At 39.3% G+C, this 20,157-nt stretch overlaps 3 protein-coding genes across 4 annotated transcripts; all 3 read left to right on the forward strand.

The window, feature by feature from the left end:
* Positions 1–1,120: 1,120 nt before the first annotated feature.
* On the forward strand, positions 1,121–7,217 carry LOC111781572 (tricalbin-3). Its single transcript, XM_023662245.2, has 8 exons — positions 1,121–2,137; positions 3,166–3,407; positions 3,649–3,667; positions 4,656–4,861; positions 5,016–5,125; positions 5,233–5,331; positions 6,263–6,734; positions 6,817–7,217. The coding sequence occupies exons 1-8, from the start codon at positions 1,353–1,355 to the stop codon at positions 6,903–6,905; spliced, it is 2,022 nt and encodes a 673-aa protein (XP_023518013.2). The 5' UTR covers positions 1,121–1,352; the 3' UTR covers positions 6,906–7,217.
* Positions 7,218–8,293: 1,076 nt separating this feature from the next.
* LOC111790812 (Peptide chain release factor 1) lies at positions 8,294–12,820 on the forward strand. Of its 2 annotated transcripts, XM_023671919.2 has the most exons (11): positions 8,295–8,824; positions 9,090–9,196; positions 10,569–10,667; positions 11,037–11,220; positions 11,352–11,400; positions 11,495–11,573; positions 11,667–11,741; positions 11,826–11,903; positions 12,026–12,184; positions 12,280–12,375; positions 12,467–12,820. In XM_023671919.2, the coding sequence occupies exons 1-11, from the start codon at positions 8,671–8,673 to the stop codon at positions 12,662–12,664; spliced, it is 1,278 nt and encodes a 425-aa protein (XP_023527687.2). In that variant the 5' UTR covers positions 8,295–8,670; the 3' UTR covers positions 12,665–12,820. The 2 variants fall into 2 exon arrangements, with proteins under 2 accessions (XP_086984104.1, XP_023527687.2); XM_087127978.1 differs by lacking the exons at positions 11,352–11,400; positions 11,495–11,573; positions 11,667–11,741 and having other exon boundaries at positions 8,294–8,824; positions 11,037–11,210.
* A 943-nt stretch (positions 12,821–13,763) lies between these two features.
* Positions 13,764–15,936, forward strand: LOC111794908 (HXXXD-type acyl-transferase family protein). Its single transcript, XM_023677467.2, has one exon. The coding sequence runs from the start codon at positions 14,561–14,563 to the stop codon at positions 15,860–15,862; it is 1,302 nt and encodes a 433-aa protein (XP_023533235.2). The 5' UTR covers positions 13,764–14,560; the 3' UTR covers positions 15,863–15,936.
* Positions 15,937–20,157: the final 4,221 nt, after the last annotated feature.

Raw genomic sequence — 20,157 nt, forward strand, 5'->3', positions numbered from 1 at the left:
TAAAACAGTAATACGTAATACATATGTAAAACAGTAATACGTAATACATATGTAAAACAGTAATACGTAATACATATGTAAAACAGTAATACGTAATACATATGTAAAACAGTAATACGTAATACATATGTAATGCGTAAAAATACGTAAAACAGTAGCAGTAATACATATGTAAAACAGTAATACGTAATACATATGTAATGCGTAAAAATACGTAAAACAGTAGCAGTAATACATATGTAATGCGTAAAAATACGTAAAACAGTAGCAGTAATACATATGTAATGCGTAAAAATACGTAAAACAGTAGCAGTAATACATAAAACTAATAATACATAACAGTAACAATAATAGGTAAAAGGTAATAATATTTATTAACAAGTAATAAGGTTATTTATTAGTAACAATATTTACTAGTAACAGGTAATAAGGTTATTTATTAGTAACAATATTTACTAGTAACAGGTAATAAGGTTATTTATTAGTAACAATATTTACTAGTAACAGGTAATAAGGTTATTTATTAGTAACAATATTTACTAGTAACAGGTAATAAGGTTATTTATTAGTAACAGGTAATATTATTAGTAACAGGTAATAAGGTTAAAGTAAACAATATTTACTAGCAGTGAGCTTGAACAGTTATAAATTAGTTACAAATTAGAGTTGAGCTTGAAAAATGTATTTATATATACATCTCTCTTTTTACTTTATATATGGGGCATCCAATTCCTACGAAGGTGCACCCACGAGTTACAACATTCCTTTTTATTGTGCCTAAAATCTCTATTTTCGATAATATATCACATGTTCTTATTGATGCTTCCTTAAGATTCGTATGGGGTCACAATAAATGTTTCCGTAGCATTGCTTTTATGGTCTTATGAGGAAGGACCGTCATAGCCCAAACCAAAGTCTAGTTCATAGTTGTATGGGACACGTAGGTTACATATATATATATATATATATATATATATATATATATATTATTATTGTGACTAGAGGTGACCACGACCGTAAATGATGCCGCGTCGGCTCCGTCCAGTCCACGTGGTATTTCCAAAAAATTTAGAAACCATTGCTAATATTATCACTCTTCCATTTTCTGAGGCTTCCAATAATCCTTTGTGTTTTAAGATTCTCCCGCTCCCCCAATTCTCTCCTCCCTTCTTCCCGGAATCCTGGATTTCTCTTCCTCATATCTTCCCCTTTCCATCTACCATCTACCATCTTCTGCTACAAACTCCGCCGGCTTCTCCATTTCCACAGCCACCTCCCCCTTAATTTCCGCCGCCCAATCCATGTTCTTCCCATATGATTTCTCCATTCCATCTTCCCTTCTCTGTATCTAAATGATTACGCACTCCACCTCTCCGCCCTTTGATTCCTCGAATTCCTTCCCTCAACATTCCCCCTCTCACAACTTCATTACCGGAGCTCGCAACTCCCTTTCCACCGCCGCTTTCCTTCCCCGAAATCCCCGGCGAAAACGGTTCTTCCCTTCTTCTCTTTCTCCGGATGCCCCTACTCGCCCCTTCAATCTACAATTTGCAACTCTCGCGAGGAGGAGCGCCAAATTTTTTGTAGTCAAGCGTACTACTAATGAGTTGGAGAGGGAAGATTTCTCCCAGGACTCTTCTGTGCAAGTGGGATCAAGTTTCACTGCCTTTCAGGAGGATCCTATTGTCGATAAGTTAAGGACCCAATTGGGTGTCATACACCCTATCCCTTCGCCACCCATTAATCGAAACATTGTTGCGTTGTTCGTCTTCTTTTTCTTCGTTGGAGTTGCCTTCGACAAATTATGGACACTTAGAAAGAGAAGTAAATCGAGAAATGAAGATGGGCGTCGTGGTACATGGCCCCAGGTGCCTACTAGTTTCTCGTCGTTTTTGGAGAAGGATTTACAAAGGAAGGAGTCGGTGGAGTGGGTGAATATGGTGTTGGGTAAATTATGGAAAGTTTATCGACCTGGCCTTGAGGATTGGCTTGTTGGATTGTTGCAACCTGTTATTGATAATTTGAAGAAACCTGATTATGTGGAGAGGGTGGAAATCAAGCAGTTTTCCTTGGGGGAAGAACCATTGTCTGTTAGGAATGTTGAGAGGCGAACATCCCGTCGAGCCAATGATTTGCAGTAAGTTATTTTGAACCCATCTTTCAAATTTTATATACTCTCTGGTGTGCAGATTGAACACCTTCCTGCGATGTTTACTGGCGATAGAGTTCCATGAATTTATTCAGTCATTATTGTTTTTACATTTAGTTTCTAAGTGGAGGCTAGGTGGGGTGTATGACTAATCTCTCACTTCTTAATCGAGGTGTGAGATCCCACGCAGGTTGGAGAGAAGAACGAAATATTCTTTATAAGGGTGTGGAAATCTCTTCCTAAAAGACTCATTTTAAAAACCTCGAGAGGAAGCCTCCGAATGGGAAAGCCCAAAGAGGACAATATCGGCTAACGGTGGTCTTGGGGCGTTACAAATGGTATTAGAGCTAGACACCAGGCGGTGTTCTAGCGATTAGAGAGGGGATTATGAGATTCCACATCGATTAGAGAGGGGATCACGCCCTAAAGGGGGATGGATTGTGAGATCCCACATCGGTTGGAGAGAGGAACGAAGCATGGTTGGAGAGAGGAACGAAGCATTCTTTATAAGGGTGTGGAAACCTCTCTCTAAGACACGCGTTTTAAAAACATTGAGGGGAAGCCCTTGAAGGAGAAAGCCCAAGGAGGACAATATTTGCTAGCGTTGGTCTTGGGTAATTATAAATGGTATCAGAGCCAGACATTAGGTGGTGTGCCAACGAGGACGCTGGGCCTCGAAGGGAGATAGATTGTGAGATCCCACATCGATTAGAGAGGGGAACAAGTGCCAGCGAGAATGCTGGGCCCTAAAGGGGGGTGTATTGTGAGATCTCACATCGGTTGGAGAGGGGAACGAAACATTGTTTATTATGAGGGTGTGTATGGAAACCTCTTTCTAGCAGACACGTTTTAAAAAACTTGAGGGGAAGTTCGAAGTAGAAAGCCCAAAGAGGAAAATATCTGCTAGCGAGCTTGAGCAATTACACGAGGCCATATGCTGAAGTAATTGAGCTATCCCTTCAGTTTTATTAGAACAACCGTATTACAATTGCTTTTCTTCATTCAATGTTCTTCAGGTACCAAATTGGTCTGCGCTATACTGGCGGAGCTCGTATGTTGTTAATGCTTTCACTAAAATTTGGCATCATCCCCATTACTGTTCCAGTTGGTGTCCGAAATTTTGACATAGATGGTGAATTATGGGTCAAGTTGCGGCTTATTCCAACTGAACCTTGGGTAGGTGCCGTTTCATGGGCATTTGTTTCACTACCAAAGATCAAATTTGAGTTGTCACCGTTCCGCTTGTTCAATTTAATGGGTATGTAGTAGTTTCTTGACTTTGATTACCGATTACATTTCACTGCAAGGAAGTCATAGTGAGGTTTGAGAGGGAAGCATGTTCTTCTTTAGTTTATCTTTATGGATTTAGTATGCATGCTTGTGGTGGTTCCATTCGTTTCTTGATGGTAGTTTTCTTTGCTTTAAGTGTTAAAATTTGGATGCTGATGCACATTTCTCTGTCTTTCCATCTTTTTGCTGCACGCTTGGGACATCATCAGCCATTCCTGTTCTCTCCATGTAAGTTCATTAATCTTAACTGATGAATAGTTGCTTTATAAGTTGATTCTCAAGGAAGAAATGGAGTCGATCTTTCCCACCTTAGCGTTGTCGACTGCTCTATGATAAAATTTTATCTTCACAATTTTGGAAGGAAAAAAAGATTGATTCTATGCCAGAAAGTTGTGTAATGATATTCTATATCACATTTGTGCCGTTGAATATTTTACTAGTTCAATCCATAAATTGTTCATGCTAATGGGACTCTGGAATCCTTGACAATAGTACTTCGACTAGTAAAGAAGATTGCTATTATTGAAGCCTTTGGTTTTGAGGATTATATCATGAAGTAAAAGTTCTTTTGATCGGAACTTATAATGGCCCAAGCCCACCGCTAGCCGATATTGTCCTATTTGGGCTTTCCCTTTCGGGCTTCCCCTCAAGGTTTTTAAAACGCGTATGTTAGGGAGGGGTTGGGCCGTTACAAATGGTATCAGAGTCAGTCACTGGACGGTGCGATGCACGGGTCAGAGTAGGGCTAGACTCTTTCTATAGTAGATGCGTTTTAAAAACCTTGAGAGGAAGCCCGGAAGGGAAAGCATAAGGGGACAATATTTGCTAGCGGTGGACTTGAGCCGTTACAAATGATATGGATGTGCCAACGAGGACGCTGTGCCCCCAAGGAGGGTGGATTGTGTGATCCCACATTGATTGGAGAGGAGAACAAAACATTCCTTATATGGATGTGGAAACCTCTCCCTAGTGGACGTGTTTGAAAACCGTGAGGCTGATTATGATACGTAACGGGCCAAAGCGGACAATATCTATTAGCGGTGGGCTTGGGCTATTATAGAACCAGTTTTCTGGTTGAAATCATTGTATGGTGGTAGTTCATGGCATAATTTTCTCATATAGCTGATAATTCTAACCGATTGTTCTAGTCGTTTTTAGGCTTGTTTTTCTTCCATCTGTTTGTCCTCTGACTTGTATGCGAATTATGTCTGCATAGGTTTTTGACAAAACTTCTCACTGAGGATTTACCTAAACTATTTGTACGTCCAAAGAAGATAGTTCTAGATTTCCAAAAAGGAAAAGCGGTTGGACCCGTCCCGGATGAGGTTAAATCGGGAGACATACAAGAAGGAAATAAAGGTTTTGTTGGGGAACTTTCAGTAACCCTCGTAGATGCTCGGAAGCTTTCTTATGTCTTTTATGGTATGCCATTTTATCTATATTGTCCTTGCTTTGTAGTGCTTATCAACATTGTTGCGACACTGCTGTTCTGCTGTCAGAAACTTAGCATCTGATTAACTGTAGATAGTAACTATTATGGTTCTGTATGTTATTCATCAATCCTTGTTCTTCTCAGGAAAAACGGACCCATACGTGATTTTAAGCTTGGGCGATCAAATAATACGCAGCAAAAAGAACAGCCAAACCACTGTAATTGGATCACCTGGTGAGCCAATCTGGAATCAGGTGAAGCTCATTTCTGGTTTTTGTTTTACCGGAGAATATGTTCCATCTTCGGTTATTTTCGGGATCATTTATGTACTCGCGTTAATTGGTGTTGGGAATATTGGCAGGATTTCCATATGCTTGTTGCAAATCCTAGGAAACAGAAATTGTATATCCAAGTGAAAGACTCTCTTGGATTTGCAGATTTGACTATTGGTAATGCAGAGGTAACTTATCCGTTGCAGTTAGTATAGTTAGATTTTGAAATATCTATGGTATTGCATTCAAGGGCAAGTTTAAAACTTGTGAAACTATGCGAAATTTCTTTATCCGTCCGACCGTAGCTTTATTTTTCTCTTCTAACTGTGCAAACTGGAACAGTCCAAGTCCACCGCTAGCAAATATTGTCCGCTTTGGCCTATTACGTACTGCTGTCAGCCTCACGGTTTTAAAACGTTTCTTCTATGGAGAGAGTCTAGCTCTACTCCGAGTAGTGCCTCGCACCGTCCAGTTTCTAGTTCTGATACCATTTGTAACAACCCAAACCCACCGCTAGTATGGTGAGATTCTTTTTCAATGGAGTGTTACAAAAACACCAGGCGGTGTGTCAATGACCTCTACCTAACAGACGCGTTTTAAAATCGTGAGGCTGATGACGATACGTAACGGGCCAAAACGGACAATCTTTACTTTGGCTGTTATACTAAAACTGCTGAACTATGTTCTTATGTTCTTATTGCGTTCAAGGGTAGGTTTAAATTTTTTATTTTTAATGATCAAAAACTAGTTTAGTCAATTCAACAGTGGTTTAGCCTTATTTAAGTTCCAAAACTTGGCTTGCTGTTCTTCTAATTTGAATTTGCATCTTCTATAAGTTGGGGTTGGGAATCATTAGCTCATTTCTCAACCCGAAGTTCTGAATAGATTTTGGTACTCTGCTCTTGAATAGAACTGCTACATAAGCTTGAGCATCTTGTATAACCAGCATTCTTGGTGATCATATGAAAGTCATATAGAATAGTATGTATATTTTGCGTGGTTTTGGTAATCTTGTTAAAGATATCAATTTCTGAGCCCTGAGGCAGCATCAGCTCTCTGGTAATGATATCATATAGGTCGACCTCCATATGTTCTTACTTGTTCTTACAAAACATACAGGTTGATCTTGGTTCTCTTCAAGATACTGTACCAACGGACAGAATTGTTGTTTTGGGGGGAGGTTGGGGACTCTTTAGAAACAGGTCTTCTGGAGAAATACTAGTGAGATTGACATACAAAGCATACGTCGAGGACGAAGAGGACGACAAGGCTGCATTAGATGCCTTGGATACCGATATTTCGGATGACGAGTCATCTGATTCGGATGAACCTGATGAACCAAATGGTGCTTACGACGAGGGTGAAAACGATGCTGCGAAGGAAACTGATAAGGAATCATTTATGGACGTTCTAGCGGCATTGATTGTGAGCGAAGAATTTCAGGGTATAGTAGCATCGGACACATTGAATACGAAGCTTCAGAATGACGCCACCACTTCTTCTAGCACGGGGACAACAAGGTCGAGATCTCGTGATGTGGTTACTGATAACAAACCCGCAGTTTCTGGCGTTGGAGATAGAGGTTTAGCTGGTAATATTGTTGTCTAGTTATCAATCATGCATATATTTTTGTTTGGATGATGGTGAAGTGTTCTAATATGTGTAAATGGCAGAATCGACGCTGTTTTGGCTCGCTGTGATCACGAGTATCTCGGTGCTCATTGCTATCAACATTGGTGGTTCGAGTTTCTTCAATCCATGAACTACTCGGACCCTTTAGCCATTTTGTATCATGTCATGAGCATAGAACAAGCCACCTTGGCTGGCTGGAGTCGAGTATATCACGTAGATATACACATTGAATTGAACCATGAGAATCGATCAACTTTAACTCATGTTCGGTTCGTATATACGTCGCTATCGGAGGAGCAAGATTCTGTCGACGGCATACCAATTTTGGCTTTGTATTATAATAACAAATTTACATTCTTTTCAACTTGTGCCTTGTAACTTCATTTGGCACCCATCATTTGTCGTCTCATAATCTGCAATATAAAAATAGAAATTACACACACCCTCTTGGCCTCACCTCACGCATTGCCCAATTACTGATACAAACTCATCTTCTCGCCCTTGCTTACGGCTCGTTTTCTCTTTTTATGGTTTGTAAGCCTTTTATCGTTCATTTTTTGAGCGGTTTTTATTAATTTTATTCTCGACTTAATTTAAGGCATATTTGAGGAATTTGATTAAATTTGAGATTTTTTTGAAGACCCAAACCCAAGCGATTGTGCTGTGTATTCCAAGTGACATCTCGGAAGGAAACATGATGTATGTAAGAGCATGCTAAACATTATGATGCATATTTTTCGAGAAATACATGAATTAAGTCTCGAGTCGAGCAAAACTCAAAATTCATGACTAGGTCAGTATGTTATGTCTCTATTTATGAATTTGTCATGCGTGTGAGTTAGTGGTCATACCAGGATGCTTAGGAGTTCACTAACTAACCCTTAATTGTAAACCTAACTCAATTGTTCGGGGTCTGGATAACTATAGAACTGACCTATAATGTCTTATGCTATATGATTGTATTATGGGAGGATTACTAGGAAGTTTGCATGTTAGTTTTCTTTTAGTAAACCGGTCACGAATGGCAAAAGTCCTCAGTAGTACCATTGAGAGTTGGTCAAATCTTAGAAGACATGAACCTTATGAGACTAATACCGAGGTCGCACCTCGAGGGCCTATAATTTAGGTCGAGAATTATGATGATGATGATGTACAAGAAAGAGACCGATAGGAACACATGAGAGAACTCCGGGGACTGGAGGTCTAGATCGACCAAGAACCAAAAATGTAAACTAGCTTTTGTTAAAATACCTTGGAAGTTGGGTAAAATAAGTAAGCCTAGGGTGTAGCCTAGGAAAAAACCTATACTTGGGGACGAACTCCGGCCTCTCATGACACCAAATGAACAAGCTAAGATCAATAAAACACAATCAACTTAACTCACGTTCGGTTCGTATATGAGTCGCGTACCAATTTTGGCTTTGTATTATACTAACAATTTTGCAATCTTTTCAACCTGTACGTTGTAACTTCATTTAAACACACCCTCTTGCACCTCACGCATTGCCAAATTACCGATACGAACCAACACAGCCTCTTCTCGCCATTGCTTACTGCTCATTTTCAAATGCTAAGGCAAAAACGACCGGCGGAAACCAAACGGCCGGCGGGTACCGGGAGACAACCCAAGCAAGATTCCGGCGAATAACGGAGAATGGGAGGGTCCCACTCCCACCCACCGTTATCGGTCCACGCTACTAGGCTCCGGTTCGGTTTGGCCCAAAACCTAATGGGTCTAACCACGCCCGATTTCAGACAGCCGGACCGGAGATCCTCATCGTTCATCTCTTTGCTCAAGTTTACCCTTCCGCCCTGTGCTCTAACATCAGACCTTCTGGTCTGCTGCATCCATCGCAACGCTCCCCCATACTACAGATTAGATCTAGAAGAACACTATGAGGATCCATCGACCAACTGTGCGGCTTCTTGAACAAATCCGAACACTTGCCTTACATTGCCGCACGAATCCTGCGCAAATCTGTACAAATCCGTTGCTTCCGCCACCGTCCGACCTTCTTTCTACTTCGTCTTTTCGTTTTTATTCCAAAGGTTCTTGTCTTTCTTCCCTTTTTTCAATCCTTTTCTTTGTTTTCTTCGTTATCACGGCTTTGGCTCAGGCACGGATTTATTGGGTTAGGTCTCTTCCACATTTTACATTGGATGCTGTGGATTACTTATTCATTTGAATTATGAAATGTAGAATTGAGTTCTGTATTATTTATTGGCTATTACCTTTTGATTGAAATCTTTGTTTGCATCTTTCGATGCTTGGCCTCCTATAATCTGAACATCTCTTCAAACTTGTTTAAAATAGGCGAAGTACAATCGCAGCAGCTATCAATGGAGCTTATCAAGATAATGGAACAAAGGTTGAAGGGCATTGAGCTCAGGAGCTCTTTTCTTCTGAATATAATCAACCGGGTACCACTTATTCTCACTTTTTTATGCTCTCTCCTTTGCTGTACAGACATCACACAGCTTCAAAATTTTGTTTAAGTTAACATATTAAAAGTTGTACAACAAATCGAATAGATAAAATATGATCTTATGAAACTTCATAATATCCATATTCTACCTTAGCCTTCCCGCCTAGAAGCTGTAATTCTCACACATTTGGAAGATAAATAGGTTTGGAGATTAGAAAGCAGTGACACATTCACAACCAATTCTTTCCTCCTCCACTAAAACATCATTGCTGAAGAGAAACGACCCTTTTACTATCGTATTCAATTTGGATAGACTCATATTCTGTAATGGCCCAAGCCCACCGCTAACAAATATTGTCTCTTTGAGCTTTTCCTTTCGGGTAGTTTCGTTCTCCTCCCCGTCCAATGTGGGATCTCACAATCCACCCCCTTTAGTGCCCAATGTCCTCACTGACACTCTTTCCATTCTTCAATCGACGTGGGATCCCCCAATCCACCCCCTTACTAGCACAATGTTCTTACTAGCACACTGCCTCGTGTCCACCTTCCTTCGGGGCTCAGACTCCTCACTGGCACATTGTCCAGTGTTTGGCTTGGATACCATTTGTAACGGTCCAAGCCTGCCGCTAACAGATATTGTCCTCTTTGGGCTTTCCCTTTTGGACTTCCTCTCAAGGTTTTTAAAACATGTCTGTTAGGGAGAGGTTTCCACACCCATATAAAGGATGTTTCGTTCTCCTCTCCAACCGATGTGGGATCTCAACTATTCAAAGAAGATAAAATTCTTTCTTCGGAAGCTTGCTCATAATGTTGCAATACCCATGACCTCTTACAGCAGCCTATGCCATATTTATCAATCTCGCTTCCATGCAAGAATGAAGCTGAATCTCAGTCACAAGGCTTGCTGTCTCGCTCTTTGGAATGATATGTTTTCTTCCTTTGGTTGGTCACTGGCTTTACGACGTAATCCCAAGGGTTTCCTCTCATTCCTCTCCCAGAACACCCCTTCTGAAAGGAGAAGAAAACCCTTTAGATAAACATAATTAGAGCTTTCTTTTGGGCAATTTGGATTTAAAGGAACCATTGGCTTCTTTCCGAGAAAGAACCTTACAGCTGGATTCTTCAGAAAATAATTGTCTTAGCTATCTCGTAGTATAAATTTTCTTTCTTCTTAATTCTGGTATTTTTGTTTCTCTTTGTTCAGCAAATATTTTCTTATCTAAAAGAAAAGTAATCAAATAAATAAAGAAAATTTTAGCTTTCCCACCCTTCCTACTCTTCCTTTTCTCCTGTATCCCTTTCTCTTATAATTACAGACCTTAAATGATGATTTAATTCTCTTTACTCATGGTGTTATTTGAACATAGCCAGAAGCCCCACCGTCCGAGTATGCAAAGGCTAACAAGGAGCTTAAGAAACTCAGGGATACGATGGATCTAATAAATGAGTTGAGGTCTAGACAGAAGGTATGAAATACATTCAACACATTGTCTTTCTTTACAATACGAACTGCTTAATCTGTTATCTATGAAAAGGTTAAGAGATGACTGGATTATTTCCTTTCAGTGGAAAGACGACCTCTGTTCATGCTGTTCTTTCACAATCATCTACTAATTTGATATTTCTTTGGCTTGGTTGTTGTCCAAACTCCAAAGTGTTCTAAATAAAACTTGTGTGGGTGTTTGTGTTTTACAATGAGATTGTAGACGCCTATTGAAATTCTCTAAGTGGACTGACTTGGAGGCATTTGCTTCCCCAATGAATGAAATGTGTGTGGTTGCCGTACTATTTACAGGAAGGATATCAGAAATTTTTTATGACTGTTTTGGCTGTAGGAAATTAATGGTTTGAGAACGCTGATGGACGAATGCCCAGAGGATAAAGATATGCTTGATATGGCTACCGAGGAATTAAATCAGGCAGTTGAAGAAGAGAAAAGATTACAGCACTCATTGCTCACGTCGTTACTTCCAAGAGATGATGCTGATGAGAGGGGTTGCATCTTGGAGGTGAGAGCAGGTAGGTAATGGTGCATATTAGTGAACGTAGCCATTAATGGGAGTTTTTTATTGTTGTGCATAGGAATTTTTCTGTTCTCTTTTTCTCCGTTTTCGATCTCGACAGTTATAACTAATAGAAAGTTTTACCAGGAACTGGTGGAGAAGAAGCTTCTTTGTTTGCCATGGATATATTCAAAATGTGAGTGACAGTTGCATAGCATGCTTCGTATCACTGATTATAATAATTCCACACGTTCTAGTTCTCAAGAGTTATTTACTTTGGATCAAAATAGGTATGAGCGATACGCACAGAAAAAGGGTTGGAAGTTTGAGGTGGTTGACATAACAGAATCGGATCTTAAAGGATATAAGGTGATTTCATTATCAAATTTTTTAGTTCAACAATGGGGTAATAAACCTAGAGTACATGAATATAAATTTAGGATTTATCGTCCTACATTGTAGGAAGCGGTTGCTGCAATATCAGGAGCCGGTGTGTATGGGAAACTTAAATTTGAGAGTGGCATACACCGAGTACAGGTCTTCTCGACATGCATATCAATAGCCTTTAGTATTATTTACCATTGTGAAATGATAATTGAAACCATTCTCTTCCTTGGGCAGCGAGTTCCTGTGACAGAGAAGTCTGGGCGTGTTCATACCAGTGCTGTTTCTGTAGCCATTCTCCCTCAAGCAGACGAGGTTCCAACCCTTCTCGCTTGACGCTTTGAAGCCACTTTCTTCCTAGAAAATTAATATCCATAGTAATTTAGTCAAGGGATTGATTCTAAGTTTGGTTGTGATATTGTTGAGGGAATGTGCAGGTAGATGTAGAGTTGAAGAACGAGGACCTGAGAATAGATACATTCAGATCAGGCGGTTCAGGAGGTCAGCATGCAAATACCACAAATAGTGCCGTTAGAGTGACTCACATTCCAACTGGGTTGACTGTGTCCATACAAGACGAGCGATCCCAACATATGGTAGGAACAGTTTCGTTTCTATTGCTTGTATGATTTTGATGGGGTATTTCTGTTTGGTTTAACTTGTTTGAGTGTGCTTTCTTTGGTTCAAACAGAACAAGGCGAAGGCGCTTAAAGTTATATGTGCAAAGCTATACGAAATTGAAAGGCGCAGGATTCAGAGCAGTCGGTCAAAGCTCCGATCGGAACAGGTAATAAGAAAGAGATTGATGTATGATGTTTATGGTTACTGTGTGTTGAAAGAAAATACTAAAGGAAGTGAGTTTGGATTATTAAAAGCAGATTGGTAGCGGGGACAGATCGGAACGCATTCGCACATACAACTTCCCGCAAGGGCGGGTAACAGACCATCGGGTAGGTATTACAGAGCATGCCATTGAGGAGGTGATGCAGGGACAGAATCTGGATATGTTCGTGGACGCTCTGTTATTGCAGCAGGAAATGGATGCAATTGCATCATTCACTTCCTCTTCTTCGTAGTGGCAGTGGTAGTGAAGAGGAGGAGCATTGCATCAAATAGCATCTGCCCACTTCGCATTAGATTCAGGTAACATAAGAAATGTGTTTCTTATAGAAGTACAATACAAGTAGAGTGGGTGGATACAATACAACTTTAAAGGGATTAAATTTCATATATATTACAATGATTTGTAGTAGGTAGGAGTTCGGTTTCCGTTTGATACAACAGAATTGTAACAGCTCAAGCTCACCGCTAGTAGATATTGTCCTCTTTGGACTTTCCCTTCTAGAAAACATACTTTCCCAAAAGTCAGAGTGTTACAAGATGTAACAGCCCAAGCCTACCGCTAGCAGATATTGTCCTCTTTAGACTTCCTCTCACGGTTTTAAAACGCGTTCATTAGGGAGAGGTTTTCCCACCCTTAAAATGAAGGCTTTGTTCCCTCTCCAATCAATGTGAGATCTCACACAAGAATACAACAGTGTCATTAAAAAAGTCGTCCTGATCCGGGAAAAGGAAGAATCTCGATGAAAGTTAAAACAAATAATAAAAGGCAAAGGAAAAGAGAAGGCAAAGCAAAGGTAGAAGGGGATGGAATACGAGGGCAGCCAGGGAAAAGACAGTGCATGAGTAGAGGCACAACAGGAAAAGGATAAGGCAAAGGCTAGTTGATTTCAATCTGTTGAGGGCTCCATCCATGCTCTACCTGTTCCCTGCTGCCCTTATCCTCAATCCCCAAAACTGACAGATTCACATGGATGCCATGGCCATTACAACAGTACAGTGGTGGAGTGTGCTGGTCTGGTGTGTTTGTGAAGGATGCCATGGCCACCTGTATTCGACTGTTTTTGAAAATTATGTTTCTTTTGACGATTTCGATTCCCACAGTCCCAAATCTCTATACTCTTTTGGATTTTCCACTTTTCACCAACAACTCCATTCTCCATTCCGTTTTGCTTCTGTTTTCCACTCCTCACCAACATCTCTCCATTAAACAAAAAACAATTCACAGAAATTTTCCACTTTCAGTGTTACTCATAGTTTCTTAAAATGGATACAAAAATGATTTGGGTTATGGACCCTACAATTATCCCACTGTTTCTTCTGTTTCTTCCTCTATTTGCAGTAGCTGTTTGTTAATCACAAAAATTGGTTCTCTCTCCATTGAATCAACCATGGGCAACCGATCTTCTCATAAGAGGTAGATGAGGCAGTCGATGGCAGGATTTGTGTAATAGTCCAAGCTCATTGCTAGCCGATATTGTTCGCTTTGGCACGCTATGCATCGCCGTCAGCTTCATGATTTTAAAACACGTTTGCTAGGAAGAGATTTTTACATACTTATAAGGAATGCTTCTGTGAAATCATATATCGATTGGAGAGAGGAACAAGTACCATGGATTGTGAGATCCCACATTGGTTGGGGAGGAGAACGAAACATGTGTGAAAACTTCTCCTTATCATACAAAAAGAGAGATGTCCCGGACTTGGAAAGGGCCTTTTTTGGCGATACACATCTGGTGTTTGCTTAATGGATAGAATAGATAGTGGTTTGTAGACCCAATATCATGGTGGAGCTGGTGCTTGGCCTTTTATCCAACGCTTACTATCAGCTTGGCCTTTTATCCAACGCTTACTACGGTGGGTCTTTCAGGGCGGCAGGCGTTTCAACTCCCAAGTGCTTGGTGCTCCAAATAAGCCCTTTTGGATATGTAATCATATGGAGTTTGAAAATCAGAAGTAGAGATACCCACCTAACACAGAGTTACACATACATGCATTATGCTGTACGCAAATGGCGACTTTAGTTTGGTGTACTTGAAAGCCACGGAGTAGGCTTGCTTCAAGTCAAAGGCCACATTTCTTATAATATATAAAGGATTAGGAAGAGCAAGAACAAGCATACCTTGTAATTGATGGATTCCAAGCTGAGTGTAATAAGGTGCAGCCGCAGCCTGGTGCAGCCCTGCGAGCAAACCCCTTGTGCTACACTCCATCTGTCCCCAATCGACAGCCTGCCTGCGCTGAGATGCAACGCTCGCACACTCCATGTGTTCAAAGACGCCCCTCATGAGGCTGCTCCTGCCGCCGTCATAAGACAAGCACTGTCGAGGGCATTGGTTCCCTACTACCCTCTCGCCGGTCGCCTTAACCAACAGGCCTACCCACTTCAACTGGACTGCACCAACCAAGGCCAAGGCGTTCTGTTCGTGGAGGCTTCCTCCAGCAACACCCTCGCCTCCCTTAACTATTTGGATGACTTGACTTCAATCCCTCTTGATCTTCTTCTCCCTGAGCTTGAATCAGAAGCAGAATCAGAAGCGTTAGTGCAGATGCAGGTGACCCAGTTTGCTTGTGGAGGGTTCGTGATGGGTCTAATTTTCTGCCATAGCATCTGTGATGGCCTTGGCGCCGCCCAGTTCTTGAATGCTGTCGGGGAACTAGCAAGAGGCGTCGACCCAGCTCCCACAATCACGCCTAAATGGCACAGAGATTTCTTTCCTAAGCCATTGAATGCTATAAATGCTATAAATCCCCAAATGCCTCCCCCGGTGATGCCTGATTACAGCCTACAACACTCCAACATCGACATACCCATAGACCGAATCAATCGGCTGAAGAAGCAATTCCAAGAATCAACAGGAGGGAGTTGCTCTGCTTTTGAAATTGTGGCGGCGTGTTTTTGGAGGAGTCGAACGCGGGCAGTGTACGAGAAAAGTAACAATAGCGAAGAAGTGAAGCTAGTTTTCTTTGCAAACTGCCGGGAGCTTGTGGAGCCTCCTCTGCCGAAGGGGTTCTACGGAAACTGCTTCTTTCCGGTAACAATTAGCCGTTGCTGCAGGGGAATCGGGGAGGCGGCGATAAACGAGGTAGTGAAGCTGATACAAGAAGCGAAGAGCAGAGTAGGAAGGGAGATGGGAGAGTACATGTGGCGGCGGCAGATGGAGGAGCGGAGAGATTCCGATCCTTTTGCGCCGCCGCTCAACTACTCCACTCTGTTCATATCGGAGTGGGGAAGGCTAGGGTTCAACCAGGTGGACTATGGATGGGGTCCGCCGGTGCATGTGGTTCCGATCCAAGGCTCCGCCGTGATACCCGTCGGAATTGTGGGGTGTCTTCCATTACCTAGAAAGGGCATTCGTCTGATGACATGGTGCGTCCAGGAGCCGCATCGCCCCTCCTTTCTGCACCATATCTCACAGCTCTTCCTCCTTTGAACTCTCCTTTCTACTATTTAACCGTTTGCTAATTGCTTTTATTCCCATTTCCAAATAAATTAACTGTTTTTTTTTTTTAATGTTTAAATAAAGTAATGTATTTTTATTAACTTTGCTATCATGTCAAAATCGGTAATGTGTAATGTGTTGTGTTGTGTCCGAGATTAATAATATGGATTTGATACACGAACGTCTCGACATTTTCTTGTATTTCAATTACACGACCATGTTATTTACTTGTCTCGAGGTGTCTTTAATAGTAGAGATTATCCCGATAAACCAATACTCTTCACTTTTTTCAAGAGGACTATCGACATAGAATTACTCTAACAACCTAAGTACACTAATTTTTGGAGTTTTTATAATTGAGTTATCGAAAAATAAGATGTATCTTATTTTGATATTTGTAATAACTATCAATTATCTTAATTATTTATTAATATCATATTTTCAAGATCATTCGAATGTAGTCTTAGTTCATTCATGTTTTCATTGTGCACGGTAAAGTCTCATGGAATTCAGACTAGAATTTTTGAACTTGGATTCGACACTAGGTGATCTCAATATTCCTATGCACCTCATGCGATATGACTACGTTACTTACTTGACTTGAAGTGCTTTTGAGAGTGACTATTCTCTCATACTAACACAGGTTATTTCAATTTGACTCAAAAAATTGTTTCAAGTTAAACACGTTAACTTTGAGCTTTCGAGCTTTCTATGATTGAACAACAAAGTTAAGGTTGGGAATAACAATTTCAACTAAACTTTTCAATCACTCAAATCAAAACTAAAACGAAGAAATTACAATCGAGACAATATACCCAACGTAATGATGTGGCAGCTAAATCAAAATGATGGACAAATGAAAGTATGACACTTGTAATTTTAGAATAGTAACAAATGATGAAGTTTTTCTTATTATGATATTTTTAAATAAAATTATTTATACATAATATAAATTTGAAATTTTGGCAGTTACTCCCATCATCTTTATTATTATTATATTATTATATTTATAATAAATTTTGAAATTTGAATTTGACAGTTACGTTACTTTTTATTATTATTATTATATTTATAAATAAATTTTGAATTTTTCATTTGACCCATATTCACATCGAAATTCTTTCCTATTTAATTTCAAAATTATGATCGTAACTTATTGCATGTTCTAAGTTTCTTATAGTTGATTATTGGTTTGACTTACCTATTTTGTTATATTAATTATTATCCTCTCTTCATTTATAAAAAGTTTCATAATTAGAAAAATTAATCACGCTTAAATATTTTTATAGTTAAAACCGTATTCACCCCTCTAGAGTTGTCATACACATCCAACAATTTTGAGAATTTTCCTACGAAGAATATGAGTTGTTGAACAAAACTCTTTTGTGAGAAATACTCGCACTCTTTATTAAAGATTATAAGACATTTGTTAGAACACTACTCCACTTTATTTTTCTTGGATGAAAATTTTGCTCGGTAGAGGAGTATTTATAGTAGATGCTAGATATCACGGTCATGGTTGTCCAAAGCATGTTGCTTGTGGTCGTGTGTTGAATGTCCTAATCATGCTTGTCTAGGACATGTTATTCATGGTCGCATGTCCGTTCTAAACTCATTTGCTTTCATGTGTAGTTAAGTTTTTACTATTTCCGTCAATACTAGAATGGATGATTGTTCACCAGAATCATGTCTACACCCGAAATAGCCAAAATACCCCCAAAATGTATTAGAGGGGATGTGACTGGTTGTCAATTTTTCTACTCGGGTTATATGCTATCAAAGTTGTGGTGGTAGTTTATTTGCTTTTAGCCTGGAACATTGCTTTCTTACAAAATGTTTTCAATGCATTTCCTCGCTTACGTTTCTATTACATTTTTCTGAGGCTCGATTATACGTCCAAATTATCTGTAACTTATAATTTTTGTATGATTAACTTGTTCGTCAACTTAGAACAAGTTCTGCACAATTGCTATCCCACTACCACAAGAGTGTGATTATGACTGAATTGGCTCCTTGAATCTTAGTAATTAAACATGTCCGCTATAAAACAATTGGGCAAATCATAGGCTGATCAATTAGTACATATCGAATATTAGTTGTTCTATCTTAATGAAGTTCCTGATAGAATGAGGCTTTTGGAGTCTCGCATGGATGCGATTACGACCGCTAAATCCATCCGGATCGATGAAATAAGAGACTGCATTGAGGCAATATCAGACCGTGAATTAATGGTTAGGATCAAGGTCCTAAAGGACAAGACTACAACTGTTGGTGGCTTCGAGCGTGGGGATAACTCGATGGGCTATGTTTCCCAGATAGAAGAACATATCCAAAGCCTAGACAATGTCCAGCACGCAATTGGTCATATGGTCTAAAAAATGTTCAAGGATTTGAGAGCGTCCCTTCTAGTAGTCAAGGCTGATGTGGCGGATCTGAGCGCCAAGTTAAGCCTCACCACGAGAGCGGTTGGGAACCAAATTCCAATTGATAGTGTAGTCCAATTTAACAAGGTGAAGGTCCAAGAGCCTAAGCTCTTCGGTGGGGTTTGAGACACTAAGGCTTTGGAGAATTTTATTGTTGACCTCGAACAATACTTTCGAGTCATAGGCACCGTGGTACAAGAGGCAAAGGTCATGTTGGCCATAATGCATCTAGCTAACGATGCAAAGTTGTAGTGGAGATTCAAGTACATGGACATTCAAGATGGTGGATATACCGTGGACAATTATGAGAGTTTAAAACAAGAACTATACTCATAATTCTTCCTAGAGAATGTCGAGATAATAGCAAGGAAGTTAAGGAAACTGAGGCATGATGAAAATAGTCGATACTATGTTAAGTAGTTTTCTAGGATGTGAGAGAATGTCACAACCACACTGAATCACTTCAAGACAAGTTAAGTAGGTAATGTGGTCATGTTGCATAGGATGCAAGCGAATGTCACAACCATCACGGGTTTGAAATACAGATTCCAAACTCTAATTTAAATCACGGGCACGAGACATTACAAATGGTATCAAAATGAACATCTCCCAGTAGAATACATTTCAGAGGCGAACTAAAACGGAAGCTGATGGGCATGTGACGTATGAGTAATGAATTGATACATGAATGAATCGAGACTACAACCACATCTAAATGAGAGTGATTTTGGAGATACGATGGTTGAGGAAAACTTACAAGAATTGAAGTTACTATCTATATCAACAAGATGTCAAAAGTAAACATATATCACTTAAAACAATTATAGTTTGGGTAACCTCGTATGAATTTCTCTAAGAAACATATTAGTAAGGATAAAATATGTTGAAAGAATCCATGTTGGTCGATGGAGACAGTTTTCATTATTAGAAACACTTCAAGTAGATAGCATGATCATGTTGTTTATGAATCTCGTTCACCATTGTTTTTTTTCTGTAGTATGATCCAAGTTTAAAATATCTGAATGGACCGAGAAGTTAAAATTTTAATTTTACATGAATGACAATTATCCATAAAATATAAAAATATATATATATATATATTTAAATTAATAAATAAACTAAGTTAATAGATTAATAGGTTGGGTACGTGGGAGTGGTAAGGCAAGCAAGTTTGTTCCGGAAATTAATGAAGGGAAGAAGGTAGCGGCGCAAACGACGAACATTAATGTCTTGTTTTAATTTTGTTTGTTTGTTTTTTTTTTTTTTAATTCTTTTAATTTTTGTCACATCAAATATCTTTAAAAAAAAATCCCCTTTTATTGGTGAAATATTCAAAATAATTTAAAAAAGAAATAAATAAGTATCTTGTTGGTAGCTTTCCTAGTTTCATTAATTCACATTAAAAGAATATAATAAATAAACTTCTCCTAGTCAATTACTTGTATCAATAAACTGGATATTCATTCATTTTACTCTCTGTTTCTATCTCTCCAAGGGTTGACTTTGTAGATTAAACTCACCAATTTTTTCTCATTAAAACAAGACACGAAAATGAGGATTAAGTCCTTGTTCCTTTTCGTTGCAGCATAGATGTGAAGAGTAGAGATATTTATATAATTCAAGTAGAGATATTTATATAATTCAAGGACCAGACAATCCTAGATTATCCAACCCAAATCATAGATTATATATATATATATATATATATATATATATATATATATTTAGTTTGGGCCGGATTGAATTTTTGGAAAACTGAAAATTAAGTCAGTTTACAAATTAACATTTTTTTTTATTAGGTTATTTGACTAAGCAAAAAGTATAGTTACAAACCAACCCAACTCTGCCATACTATTATGAATA

Source organism: Cucurbita pepo, chromosome 1, assembly GCF_057944985.1.
Source record: "Cucurbita pepo subsp. pepo isolate OVF chromosome 1, ASM5794498v1, whole genome shotgun sequence".
In the NCBI taxonomy this organism is placed as follows: Eukaryota; Viridiplantae; Streptophyta; class Magnoliopsida; order Cucurbitales; family Cucurbitaceae; genus Cucurbita; species Cucurbita pepo.

Excerpts from the sequence above, each read along its gene's own strand:
- LOC111781572 (XM_023662245.2), top strand. The coding sequence starts at position 1,353 with ATGATTACGCACTCCACCTCTCCGCCCTTTGATTCCTCGAATTCCTTC. Across the intron at positions 2,138-3,165 it reads CGTCGAGCCAATGATTTGCA|GTACCAAATTGGTCTGCGCT; the intron begins GTAAGTTATTTT and ends AATGTTCTTCAG. Across the intron at positions 5,332-6,262 it reads TGACTATTGGTAATGCAGAG|GTTGATCTTGGTTCTCTTCA; the intron begins GTAACTTATCCG and ends CAAAACATACAG.
- LOC111790812 (XM_023671919.2), top strand. The coding sequence starts at position 8,671 with ATGAGGATCCATCGACCAACTGTGCGGCTTCTTGAACAAATCCGAACA. Across the intron at positions 11,221-11,351 it reads CATCTTGGAGGTGAGAGCAG|GAACTGGTGGAGAAGAAGCT; the intron begins GTAGGTAATGGT and ends AAGTTTTACCAG. Across the intron at positions 11,742-11,825 it reads GTGGCATACACCGAGTACAG|CGAGTTCCTGTGACAGAGAA; the intron begins GTCTTCTCGACA and ends TTCCTTGGGCAG.
- LOC111794908 (XM_023677467.2), top strand. The coding sequence starts at position 14,561 with ATGGATTCCAAGCTGAGTGTAATAAGGTGCAGCCGCAGCCTGGTGCAG.